Below are 13,790 nucleotides of genomic sequence, written 5' to 3' on the forward strand. Positions count from 1 at the left end.
TCGATCCTCAGCACCACATACAAACAAAGATGTTGTGTCCGCCGAAAACTAAAAAATAAATAGTAAAAAATAAAAAAAAAAATTTGAGGCCATCCTCAGTAATATAGTAAGATTCTCAAAAATAAAAAGGGCTGGGGGTATAGCTCCCTGGTAAAGTACCTGGGATCAATCTCCAGTATTTAAAAAAAAGTTATCATGGGGCTGAGGATGTGGCTCAAGCGGTAGCGCACTCGCCTGGCATGCGTGCGGCCCGGGTTCGATCCTCAGCACCACATACAAACAAAGATGTTGTGTCCGCCGAAAACTAAAATAAATAAATATTTAAAAAAAAAAGTTATCATCATAAAAATATTATGTTAAAAATAAGTTTTTTTTAAAGAATGGATAAATATTTTTTTCCTGGTTTTAATTTCCAATACAGTGAAGTTGATAGATGGACAGGCACAGACGTCGCAGAGGCTGTCCATGATTTTTGTTGTTAGTGGGCTTAGAAACTACAAGGGTTGAGAACCACCACTGTGGAGGAGTCCCGATGGCCTCCCCGCCCCGTGGAGGAGTGACGGTGGGTGGAGGTGGGGAGAGGGTTACTGGGCTGCTGACAGCCGAGGTGAGCATAGAGGTGACAGGACATTGCTTTATCCTGGATTATTCACGTGTGTGGATTTTTTAAAATTGTGGCAAAATATACGTAACATAAAATTTCTTATCATTCCCATTTTGGAGCCCAGTTCAGGAGTGCCAAATTTATTTTGCATCCTCTAGAGCTGTTCATGTTGCAAAAGTACAACATCTCCATGCTCTCCAGACCCACTCCAGGGATTGGCCTTGTTTTGAAAGTGGAGGCCGGAGGATTTGCTGTGGGCTGGGTGTGCTGTGCAGGTGTATCTGGTGCCAGTGTCTTTGGTTGGTGAGCAGGCGGCTTTGTTCTGGTCTCTTCCCTTGCACACACAGGCCCCACATGCCTGCTCACTCTAGACTCTTCAGCTATCTGGGGAAGGGGCAGGCAAGGCCCAGGGGCTCTGTCACTGCACAAGTCACTGCACAGCAGTGGAGAAGCACATTGCTTAACAGCAGGGGCAGGTCAGGCAGTCCCTGCTTTGTGTGGGCCTCACAGAGTGTGTGTACCCAAACCCAGAGGGCTGCAAAGCCACCAGGTGGTACAGTCTCATGGGACCTCCATCACATATTTGGTCTCTTGAAATGTCACCAGTGTGGTGTATGACTGTAGTATCACATGGTGACATTGGATGCTTCTGGGTTGATTTGCACCTGCAGAAAAGAACTCAAAGGATTCATTTGGCCAATAGACTGGGCTCGAAATCAAATCCTCACACTATTCTCAGCTTTTCCGATGAGCTTCAATGACATGGGCCCTAGTTAGTCGTTTGGTGGGGGGGCCTTGGCACTTCTGAGGTAGAAAGGAGAGGAAAAGGAGCCACACTGTGCGGGAGTCACAAGAAGCTGGGCACAGCCAGCTCAGGGGACCCAGTGGCCAGAACCTGGAGGAAGTCCTGCACAGACCCTGAGCCCACCCCAGGCAAAGCAAAGCACACAAGAGCCGAAGAGATAGTGGCCGAGCAGAGGCCAGAACAGCAGCTCCAGCGCCTGTCCAGAAGGAGATCCACCCCTTGTGAGGAGGGCGGTCCTGGATAACAGAGGAGGAAATCCGGATTGAGAGGCTCTTTGCTGTGCTCAAGGTCACCTGGCTCATAAAAGGGTGCCAGAATCTGACCCCAAGTTGGTGATGCTCAAGTGCAATTATTCTTAAACACTCTTTTTTCATTTTTTTAAAAGAAATTTTGCATTTAGTTTTATTTTAATATATTTGTAATCTTATATTAATCAGTATTTTTCATCTTTTGCATTTTTTTTTGAAATGAAGATTTAAAATGACAGGCAGTAATTAAGCAATGGTGATGTAAAGAAGAGAGCCTTGTTCTTTGTAAACACCTGTGATTGGCTAAAAACAAGTAGTTTGAGTTTGTAGCCACTGATCCTTTTTTTCATCTTAATTTCTGGAGCAGTTTATTTCTTCCAGTTGCTTCATGGACAGATGAATTCTACAGGACTTACTCTAGAATTTTAGGATTTTGTCTTATTTGGTTTCAATATTGAACACTACAATCAAATGCAGTCTAGTGGGAGTTTTGTTTTACATAGGTTTGCTCCGGAGTGTGGCTTAGTGGTGGAGAGCTCACCTGGCACACACAAGGCCCACTGCCTCCTCCCTAGCTCCACAAAAGAGAGAAGGAAAAAAATAGTGTGTCTTCAAAGACTGTGCACTTCACAACAGTAACCCTAACCTCCCCTGTTTCCTTCTGCTTTGTTTTCAACCCAGTCAACAAACACAAGCCGTGGCTGGAGCCCACCTACCATGGCATCGTCACCGAGAACGACAACACGGTGCTGCTTGATCCCCCGCTGATCGCCCTGGATAAAGATGCTCCTCTGCATTTTGCAGGTAGGCATGTGGGTCTCGTCCCTCTTGGCCAATCTGGACTGGAGCGGAGCTTCAGCACCTGTTAGGATGGCTCTGAGCCTGTTTGGGAGTGTCTCGGTAGCTGAACCTGCCCTGGTTCTGAGGCGATGTGTTTTCCTCTTGGTAGTCACTACAAAAACCTGTTCTGGTTGTTGAAAAGCAAAATACTTAACTTCACTACAGCATTACATGCCTCAGCTTCATGCAGCTGGGTGGATGGTGTCTGGACCAGTGGATCTCCAGCTGCAGCAGGCACAGGTGGCTGGGGGTGGTGATGAGGAGCAGCCCTGGGGGGTCTTCTCACCTACTCCCTTGCCTCTCAAGGCCCCAGAGACTCCCAGCCCAGCATTTCCTGAACCTAGATTTTAGTTACCTGTAAAGACTAAAAATGCTGAACGGTCTTTATGGAGACTTCTGCCCAGGTTTACTTTTAGTAGGCTCAGCTTGTGGGTTCGTAAGTCTGTGGCCTACACCTGTACCTTCCTGGAGACACACCTCCAGGAGACTTTCATCCTGAGGCAACGGTCCGTGCTGTTGACACTTGGTGGCACTTTCCAAATCAAAGCTGGCCTGAACTGGTGGAGGGGCGTGCTGCCTCACCCTTTCTTGTCCTCAGAGTCAGAACGACATTGAGAAGTTAATGTTTAAAGAGCAGTTTTTACGTGACTTTCTGCAGATCAAAACTCCCTATTAAAGAGTGCTCTGTGGGGCTGGGATTGTGGCTCAGCGGTAGACCGATTGCCTATCACCGGCGGGACCCAGGTTCGATCCTCAGCACCACATAAAAAAATAAAGGCATTGTGTTGTGTCCATCTACACCTAAAAAATAAACATTAAAAAAAAAAAAAAAAGAGTGCTCTGTTTGCCTGGGCAAAACTAGGAGCAGTTGGATGCGCTCATTTAAATGTGTCATGCGTTAATTTGACTTGATTTATTTATTTAAAATTATCTTTAAAAAAAATAATTTATTTGTTGGTAATCCACTGCCTCATACGTGCCAGGCAAGCGCTCTGCCGCTGAGCCATGACCCCAGCTTGTTATTTTCACTTTAGCAAACTAAGGGACACGTGTGAGGTTGTTTCGGAAGCCCTGCTAGAGAAATGAACTTGCAGTTTGTTCTCTTCTGTGCCACTTCCATTACAGAAGAACAGCCTGGGGCCAGCTTGTGCTGTGTGTGTCAGCATGGGGGACAGAGCAAGTTACGCTTGTCCACAGACTTGAGAGGAGGCCTTGGACACTCAAGCGCTTGTGTCTAGCAGCCGGGTGGTATTACATTGCTGGTTCCCCAAGTTGGAAGTCGTTTTCACATTGCCTGCTGGCCACGGTCAGTGTCCTGTGGACCTGCGTGAGCATAGCCCGGGCATACCTGTGTGGTCACTGGTCTGTCCTTCCTCTGGAATGTGGCATGTGTGCCTTGTCCACCACCGTGTGGGGCCCGTGGAGCGTGGTCCACGTGTACTGATAGCACCTTTGCCCATACAGCATTTGTAACAGGATCCGTCCAGATGCTTTACAAGTAGGAATCAGTGCGGTGGTGCACGCCTGTAATTACAGTGGCTCGTGAGGCTGAGGCAGGAGGATCGACAAGTTCAAAGCCCGCCTCAGGAATTTAGTGAGGTCCTAAGCAACTTAGGGAGACTTTGTCTCAAAACAAAGAGGGGTGGGGATGTGGCTCGGTGGTTCAGTTTCCCTAGAATCAATCCCTAGTACCAAAAACTTCCCCCGAAACAAACAAAAAGAGTGATAACCCTCCCTAGCCTGCAAGGTGGTACCCTTCTTTCTGACATTCCCATTTTTTAAATTTATTTTGGTGGGGGCTGGGGGTGGGGGCGGTACCAGGGATTGAACTCAGGGGGCACTCAACCACTGAGGCACATCCCCATCTCTATCTCATATTTTATTAGAGACAGGGTCTCACTGAGTTGCTTAGCACCTCCCCGTTGCTGAGGCTGGCTTTGAGCTCACAATCCTGTCTCAGCCTTGTGAGCTGCTGGAATTACAGGTGTGTGCCACCCTGCCCTGCCTGGTCCTGTTTTAAAGAGAGGAAACTGTGGCTCAGCAGTTAAGTTCCTAGCTGTGGGTCACACAACTGGTGTGCTGCAGTCAGGACTCCAGCCCAGGGGGATGGCTCTTGGCCCAATGACGTAGCTGCATTTGTCGCTGCGGGAGGTCATAGGGAAGTAGGAAGTAAAATGGACATCCTGAGCCAACTTTGAAGGAAAAGGTCACAGATGTGAAGCAATCACTTAGTTTTTTCTTTCTCTTTGAATTTTATTGTATCACTTATCAAGCTGAATGTGTTATGGATGAAATAATACTTTTTGAGTTTGTTTTTGAGGATCCTCAGGATTTTAAAAATTGATGTATAAAAATTACATATTTGGATTTAAAAAAAACTACACAGAGAAGCAATTTAGACCCAAGCCACAGTTGTAGCTGGATTGTCTTTGCCATAGCAGACAAATAAGCCATTGTTTTCCCTCTGGAGGGTTTTTTTTGTTGTTTAATTTTTTTCTTATTTTTGTTGGACACATACCTTTATTTTATTTATTTGTTTTTATGTGGGGCTGAGGACCGAACCCTGGGCCTCACCGAGCTAGGCGAGCGCTCTGCGCTGAGCCCTGGCCCAGCCCTCCCTCTGGAGGTCTTCATGGAGCAGTCCTCCTCTGTGTTCCTTCCTTGTCTGTCTTTTCTGGACACAAGATTTGTGTACTGTGGAAGCCACTCTTTGCTGTTGCCATCCATCCATTCGTCGTCGTTGTTGTTTTGGGTACTGGGGATTGAGCCCAGGGGTGCTTTACCTCTGGGACACATCCCCAGCCCTTTTTATTTTTTTATTTTAAGACAGGGTCTTGGCCTGGGGCTGGGGCTGGGGCTCAGTGGTAGAGCACTCACCTAGCATGTGCGAGACCCTAGGTTTGATCCTCAGCACCACATAAAAATAAATTTATAAAATAAAAAGGTATTGTGTCTATCTACAACTAAAAAAATTTTTTTTTTTAAATAAATTAAAAAAAAAAAAAAAAAAGACAGGGTCTTGCTCAGTTGCTGAGGTTGGCTTTGAACTTGTGACCCTCTTGCCTCAGCTTCCTGAGACACTGGAATTACAAACTTTTGTCACCGTGTCTGGCTCATCCATTGGTTTTTTTAGTATACTGTATTTACCAGACTGTTCAGCCGTCAACCAGCATCTCCTTCTAGAAGGTTTATTATTAATAGTGGAATCTTTTTAAAATATATTTTCAGAGCCGAGCGCCATGGCATATGTTTGTAATCCCAGTTTTTGGGAGGCTAAGATAGGATAATCTCAGCTTTAAGGCCAGCCTCAGTAATTTAGTGAGAATCTGCCTCAAAATGAAAAATAAAAGGGGCTGGGGATGTGGCTCAGTGGTAGGGTACCCAGTACAGAAAAAATAGCTAGGGGTGGTGGCACACACCTAAAATCCTAGCTGCTTGGGAGGCTGAGACAGAAGGATCGCGAGTTCAAAGCCAGCTTCAGCAACTTAGCAAGGTCCTAAGTAACTTAGTGAGGCCCTGTTTCTAAATAAAATACAAAAATAGGGATGGGGATGTGGCTCAGTGGTTAAGTGCCCCAGGGTTCAATTCCTAGTACCAAAAAAAAGCCCCCCCAAACCATTTTCACTTAACATTGTTAGAAATATCTTTTCATCTTTCTACACAATTCTTTTTAAAATTTTTCTTAGTTGTAGTTGTACACAATAACTTTTATTTTATTTATTTTTATGTGGTGCTGAGGATTGAACACAGTGCTTCATGCCGCTGAGCCCCAGCCCCAGCCCCTACATAGTTCTTAATATGGTTTCTTAAAAGGGTGTTTTGTGTGAGACAAGGCCAGGTTCAGCGCTGTACCTTGGCTCAGCTGCAGTGAAGCTGAGTGAGGCCTGACACCTGTGAGGGCTGACTGCGTGGCCGGGCATTCCAGGGGCTTCCTGAGAGCGATTTCATCAGGTTCTTGCTAGCAGCCTCGCGGGCTCGGCCCTCACCATTCCCATTTTCGAGATGAGCACAGTGGCTGGCAGTGGGCCTGTGGGCCTGACAGCTGGAGCCACAGCCCATCCCTGGTGTCTGTGAGGGGCCCCTGAGTGTGCCACAGCTCACAGAGCTGCCTGGGGGTCCCCTAGCCTTGGGTCAGCTGCTGGCCCTGTGTTGTTGGCTTCCAAAGCCCTGCACCTGCTGGTGGATTGTCCCATCCCTCCAGGGGATGCTGTGTGGGTAGCTGCGGGGATCCCCGGTCAGAGCCTGCGGCAGGCGCCTGTGCAGTGTCCGGCGCCTCGTCGCAGAGCTCTGCCAGGCTCAGGATCACATACCGAGGGAGAATCGCTCCCAGATTGTTTCTGTGGGGTGAGACTAACGGAACAAAATCTCGATGTTTGTCAAGTATTTTAGGACATTTAAATGACTTTCTCTATTTTTCTCTCCCCTTTCCTTAGTCTGCTAAAAGTCTGAGTAGATGTAAGAAAATTCATCTTACACTTCATGTACTTAATGGAGAGTTGAAGTGTGACCCATGTGTGCAGTCCTGGTGCTACTGTTCTGAAGTGACTGGCTCTGCTGGGTGTGGTGGCTGCATGACAGCAGGAGAAAATGGCCTGTAATCCCAGTGACTTGAGAGGCTGAGGCAGGAGGATCACAAGTTTATGGCCAGCCTTAGCAACTTAGTGAGATTGTCTAAAAAAAAAAAAAGCAGAATGCATCTGAGTAGTTGAGCATCTGTGGGTTCAGTCCCCAGCATAGAAAAACAAAAGGACAAGCTGTGTTCTGCCCGAATCAGGGGACTGGGCATCTGCCTCATCCCCTGGTCCCCTTGAGCTCTTCCCTTCAGCAGGGAGTCTACGCCTGCCTTTCCTGCCTTTCCAGATGTGGATATTTTACAGAATTGGCCAGTTATGTTATGAATAGAATCCAAAAGAAAGCCTGGGGGCTCCATTCTCACTGACATCCCCTCCTCCAAAGACCTGGCACTTCTGTTCACATGTTGAGACTCTGGTGCCCTGAGCGTTGCCAGTTGGGCTCATCACCTCCACCACTGCCCGGGTTTGCTTTTCAGCCGCTGGGCTGAAGTTGCGTTTGCGCAGTGAATTGGATGTGTTAGGTTGAGCCACATGAATTGTCATTTTGTATGTTAAAAAATACAAAGATATTTGAAAAGGCTGACGTGTCATATGGTTGAGCCTATTAGGAGTCAAGACTCCAATGCGGCAGTTGAGGAGGTACTGGGGCCAGGACAGCTGCTCTATGTGGCCATTGCCTGATGACAGTCACCTCTCAGGACAGGTGTGGGCTCAGTGACCATGAAATGTTCGTTGAATGAGGCTAGATCTTCCAAGCACTTACAAAAGCATGAAGTTGGTCTCTGTTCCCAGAGCCACTGGTAGTCTGGGTAGGAGTGCAGGACCAGCACTGCAGTGTTACCCAGGGGCATGGGTGCTGGCGATTTGGTGCCAAGATGGTGTGACTTAAGAAGGTAAGTCAGCGACTCCATGGTGGGACCTGGCAAGCCCTGCTTGGCCCTGTCCTGGAGGAGCAAATGATGGGAGTCCACGTGAGTGCCTACGGGCTGCTGAGCCTGATAGACAGGGCGAATTGTGCACATGATTTCCAAGACTGCTTCCAAATTGCCTGGGCCCTGTGTAAGTGCAGGTTCCCGACTGCTCTTGCCCACATGGGTCTACACTTCCAGGCATAGCCTGAGCACCCGCACGCGCCAGCTATGTTGGGAAACACTGATGGACCTTTTTCTCCAACTCTGCAGGCTGTACACTGGAGCCACGAGGCAGCACTCACTAAGAACACGTATGTCTGTACTCAGCCCCAGAGTGTCTGGGTCTGAACATGTGGGGAAGGCTGGACACCACAGCTTTACAGGCTTCCTGGGTAGCTCTTGGCACAGATTTGAGGGCAGCCATAATCAGTGGGGAGCTGGTGAGAGAGAAACCCTTAGGGGTGCGGGTGTAGTTATCACTACTGTGCATTTAGGGTGGCTTGACAAAGCCACACGTGAGCTTGTCCCCAAACCAGCCGGACCAGCCAGCAAGGACACCAAAGGTCACCAAAGCCACCAAAGGTCACCAAGGCCAAGCAGAGCAGAGAGGATCAGGGAAGGTAGTTGGTGTAGCAGGGACATTGTGGAGGACACCTGCTGCCAATGTCCACTTCTTAACACTCCTGGTCTCTTTTCCCGGTGGGTACAAATCAGTGGGTCCACTGCTCCTTCTCCTCTTCCCCCAGCCAGGCCGAGCAGGTGCGCCCTCCTTAACTCTGAGGATTGGGCAGAGCAGCAAAGAGCTGAAGTAGTTGTGGTTCCATTCTGTCTGTCCAAGTTCTGTGGAACCGTCTTGGTCCCTGTCTCTAAGCTCGCCTTGTTTTTTGGCTGTTCCCAAGTCAATTCCATGAGTTCCCAATGACATTCCAATAGATTCCCTTTTGCCTAAGTTAGCTAAACGAGATTCTGTTGCTTGCAACCAGAGCACCTCAACTGGAACCGGCACCGGGAACTTCTTGAGGAGCAAAGGAAACCATATCCTTGTAAAGGCAGGGTGCCCAGGGCCCGAGAGGCTTGGAAAGCCCTGCTGCTTGGGGAAGAGAGTGGAGTTGGAGCCAACCTGAGATAGGAAGAGGACGTGGGAAGAGCGACAAGGCTGCTTGATGCTAGGGAACCTGGAGGGGACAGAGGAGGCAGTGAAGACCAGTGCCAATAGCCAGCTGAGAGCCCCTACATGACCAGGTTGAGAAGGCAGGTCTCGGCTCTGCTTCACACTCTTCATGTTTTGCTTGTAACAAATTCTCTAGTTGAAACCTCTTTGGTTATTTAGATGAGGTTAGAGGAGCTAAGGAGGAGGGGAGATGGACAAGGAAAGGAGCCTGGAGGGTCTGGTCTGCACCCAGATTGGCACAGCTGGCACACCGACTGTGCTGACTGAAGATACATAAGGAGCTGTGAGTTCCGTTGGTGCTGACGGTTGCAGTAGTCACGTTAGGACTGTCAGAGAGGGCGTGGAGGTGTCTGGGTGAAGCCACACCTGGGCTTGGCTTTAAGTACTCCAGACAAGCGGGACGCCAGGGTGAGTAACTCAAGCCCTGAGCATCTCCCCAAGCCTCTTCCTCCCTCCGCGTCTGGTGAGCCAAGACCTAGGGGCTGCCCAGATGCAGCCTCTGCTCCAGCTGGTCCTCAAGTCCTGCCTTTCCTATAATCAACCCTGGCGCCTCCTTTTCAGGTCTCGCTGCTCACCCCCACTCCCTATCTTTGCCCCATTATAGTCAGAGTCCTGGGCAGACAGAAGGCTGCCTGGGCCCAGTGATGCTCTCAGCCGTGGAAGACCCAAGTCTGCCCGAGGCCAAACCCTAGCTGTCCTGCTCTTGAGGCTGCTGGCCCGCTGGGTGGTTTATCAGTCATCACAGGCAAAGGACCCAGCCTCGCTCGGGTTTAATAGGAACCAGCAGATTTGAGGCCCACTGAAGTAGCTGCTTAAATTCTTAAAATCAGCAGGGAAATGTGGAAAAGATGCAGTTACACGTTCTGCCCGTCTTTCTATGAATGGAGCAGATCCTGAGAGCAGCCTGGAACTCCATGATGTTTCCAGGGATTTTATGTTCTTACATTTGAGGGTCATACCTTTGAGTCACTGTCCCAAGACTGCCCCCAACATACTGCAATACAATTCATGCTCAGAGCCAGAGCCCAGCTCCCGTCCTCCCCAGGCCTCCCTCCCAGCCTTTCCCAGATTGACAGAGGGCGTCCCTTGCTGGGTTACTCAGGCCACTGTCTGGGCCCTCTGATAGACTTGTTTTCAGGTCAGCAGCCACATGGAGCCAGCAGCAAGACCTCCTCATTCCTGCCTCAGGGCCTTTGCACCTAATTCTCTTTCCAAGAGAATCATGGGGTCTGCTCCCTTAATTTTCTCAGGTCTCTACTCAGACACTATTTTACCAATGAAGCGTTCCCTGCACACTTGGAGTCTACAGTTGAAACACCCAGTGCCCTTCTACACCTCAGACTCCTACCCCTCATCCCAAAAGAAAAATGAAAAGGGCTTCCCCCTCTTGACAGACAGCTCTGTCCCTCCTGGTTGTCCCATGGTCAGTCAAGGTCAGCACACTCTACTCCTGGCTCCTTGGGAGTCTGAAGCAGGAGGATGACTTGGGCATAGCCTGGTCAACATAGTGAGACCTCATTTCCAAATAAAAGACTATGCTTAAGTGGCAAGTGTCTTTGAACCCAATGTGGCATTGCTTTGTGTTGGTGGCCCCACTCAGGCCAGATGTTTGACCACAGGGGGCTTAATCCATTCCTACCAAAGGCCTGGTGGCTCTGGTCAGGAAAACAATGCAGCCGTGGTCAGTAATGCCAGTTCAGATGATAGGTAGCTGCCTCACTGTGTTTTCTCTAGAAAAGTCAACCCCAGGTCAGACTGAGTTTTCTCTGGGCAACTTGAGTTATTTTAAAACATATTATGGGATACTCATGTACACCCAAAGAGCGTAAGCATCGTGAATTAGCACAACCCGGAAAGCCGCTGGGCGTCGCCTCGACCTTCAGGTCTGCTCACAGGTCATCTCTAGAGCAGGGGTCAGCAGACTTTGGCCAGGAAAGTCTGCTGGAAAACGCAGCGGCACTCACAGCTCCTTAGGTATTTTCACAGTCGGCACAGTTGGTGTGCCAGCCATGCCAGCCTGGGCACCGGCCAGAAGCAGCTCTGCTGGGCTGCTTTGGGCCCTGCTGGCCACAGGTGTTTTGCAACTCTGTAAATCTGCAGCAAGCTCTGCGTGGCAGCAGCCCGAGGCCCAACCTAAGCAGAGGACAGCCATGATCCAATAAAATGCTACTCGTGGAGACTGAAGTTTGATTTCACTAGAAAGTTTTCTCATGTTATAAAATACTATTTAAAAAGGCAAAAAAACCATTCTTAGGACACAGGCCATTCAAGTACAAGGACAGGGTGACATTGGCCCAGAAACTGCAATGTGCAGAGCCCTGCTCCAGGGCAGGCGTCCCTTGGACCTTGCGGGGAGAGGGGTGCTGCAGTCTACTCCCACCCCCCACGTGGCTAGCTGGCACTTGAGATGTGGCCGGCATGGCCAAGGAACTGAAGACTTAATATTATTTTAATGTGAATTTAGCCAAGCGGCTCCCACCTTAGGCAGGGCGGTCTGCGGGTCCTGCATGTGAGCAGCAGGCTTGCACAGAGCTGCCTGCCTGACTGTGCTGTGCCTGTGCGGCAGAGTCCTGGGACTGCAGTGTGTTGACGTGATGGAGAGCGCTTGCTCTGTGACAGCAGCGGTGCACCCCACCTGTTTTGCCCTGCAGGCTCTGGCCACCGAGTGGCAGTGAGAGTCACCAGCCGTTCTTGGCGGTCCACAGGACAAGTGAGTCTTAGGTGCCCAGGCTGTGAGGAAGCAAGTCATAAAACACTGCAGACTACATGACACCATATTAAAACCTCTAAAACACAAGAAAATGGAGCAGTGTTGTTCAGGGGAGTCCATGGTGACGTTTGGGAAGGAGGGGTGCTTAGGGGCACTCCCTCTGGCTGAGGAGGAGGTGGGCTCTGCCTGTGACGGCTAGGCTGGTTGGGGCTGGATGCTGCTCATCTCCAGGTCATGGGGAGGCTGGCAGGGTCGGTGTTGACCTTGGAGAAGGGAGTTCTCATGGAGCAAAACTAATGGCCGGTTCTGCCTGGCCTCTGCCCAGTGAGGCTGGTGTCCATCGCAGAGGGCTGTTGGTCGCCTTGGTTGGGTGCTTAGATGGGAAGACCTGGCTATTAGTCAGAACAAAGGGTAAAACCTTTGGCTCCAGGGGGGCTGGGGTTGTAGCTCAGTGGTAGATTGCTTGCCTCCACGCATGAGGCCCTGGGTTCAAACCTCGGCACCACATAAAAAAATAAAATAAAAATAAAAAACAAAAAAAACCTTTGGCTCCAAATGTCAGTTTCATTAAACCTAATGATGAGGGGAACATTACCAGAACCCAGCTAAGAGAACAGCTGGGAAATGGAAACACATAATCATCATCAAAGTATCACTAAAAGGAAATCCTGAAGACACCTGGGGGTGTCAGGACAGCTCGCACAGCCTTTCTCCTGAGTAGCTCCCGGTAAGTGGGCTCAGCCGCTGGCTGAGGACGGGTCTTCGGTAGCAGTGCCAGCATCTGGCACCGAGTGTATTATAAATCGTGTGTCGAGCTTTTCAATATGACGTGTTCATCTTTGACTTTATTTCCTTATTGTTCCGTCTTCACTCTTTCCTGAGTTACTGACATGGGTTTATCTTTTCTCCCTTTAGAGAGTTTTGAGGTGACAGTCACCAAAGAAGGTGATCAAGGGTTCTTTGTTTCCCTCTACTGAATATTAACCCACTAACTTTGTTTTTAAAATTGGGAATCAGCCCTTAAACAGAAGCAACTGTCATGCTCCTTTGCCCCTTTATTCTCCTACTCTGTTGCTATTTTAAAATGTATTGATGGAAATTGTGTGTAGCCAGGCCTTGGCTAGAAATATCTGGAAATCAGACATCCATTTGAACCACACAGACAGCACCGTGCATTTTTTTTTTTAATTCAACCTCATAGATTTGCTTCATAACAATTTTCTATTTGTTGGAGTCATGGAGGAATTCAGTCTTATTTTTGTGTGAAATATGTTTTGTGGAGTTTCGTATACATGTCAGAACATTCACGCTTGTTCTCCCATGGGCCCATGTGGAGACGTGCCCTTGAGCTCCTCATGACGCTTCTGAGCCAGTGTCGCTGTGGTTGGTCCCTGGCTAGGTCTCTCTTCAGGTGTGGTAGGATAAAGGGAACCTAGCCGAGCTCCTAGGACAGAAGCCGGTGACGGCTGTTGAAATGGATGCCTGAAAGTTGGTATTTCTACCTTCTCCAGCGGCTTGTTTTGATTCCCTAATTTTAGCCAGGCTCATTGCACAGGAAGACTTGGTTCTTATGATTTTTTTTCTTGACAGAATTTCTGTATTACGGTGCTGGTCCTATATCTCACACTTCTTCCTCTCTCAACACTTAACTGCTTTTTATCCTCTCTCTGGTCCAAATCCAAAGAGCTGCCGCCTCGGGTGGCTGGGAGCCCTGGTGCTCAGGCCTGGGCTCTTGCTAAAGAGACTCCTCAGTGCTCCTGTGGAATGCCTGTCTCTGTCTCCTCTCTGTGTTCCTGCATGAATGGATGCAAAGTAAACAAGTTGCTTGGAAAGCCAGATTGCTTTTTTTTCTTTTTACTAAAGCCCCCGAACTCACCCGTGTTAAAGCACAATGCCCCCTGCTTTGTCCACAGACCCTCCAAACCCC

The 13,790-nt window shown here is 49.1% G+C and overlaps 1 protein-coding gene across 3 annotated transcripts in view; it reads left to right on the plus strand.

Annotated features, from left to right (window-relative positions):
* The window catches only part of CLSTN1 (calsyntenin 1), a 63,168-nt gene that overhangs the window by 32,168 nt on the left and 17,210 nt on the right, over window positions 1-13,790 (plus strand). For 2 of the 3 annotated variants that reach the window (XM_081306806.1, XM_081306808.1), the window contains exons 2-3: window positions 2,339-2,461; window positions 12,779-12,808. In XM_081306806.1, coding sequence (XP_081162932.1) covers window positions 2,339-2,461; window positions 12,779-12,808 — 153 coding nt within the window. The remainder of the gene's footprint in view (window positions 1-2,338; window positions 2,462-12,778; window positions 12,809-13,790) is intronic. The other variant, XM_081306807.1, reaches the window with a different exon arrangement.

The sequence above is a fragment of the Spermophilus citellus genome, assembly GCF_964194105.1.
Source record: "Spermophilus citellus genome assembly, chromosome: 9".
In the NCBI taxonomy this organism is placed as follows: domain Eukaryota; kingdom Metazoa; phylum Chordata; class Mammalia; order Rodentia; family Sciuridae; genus Spermophilus; species Spermophilus citellus.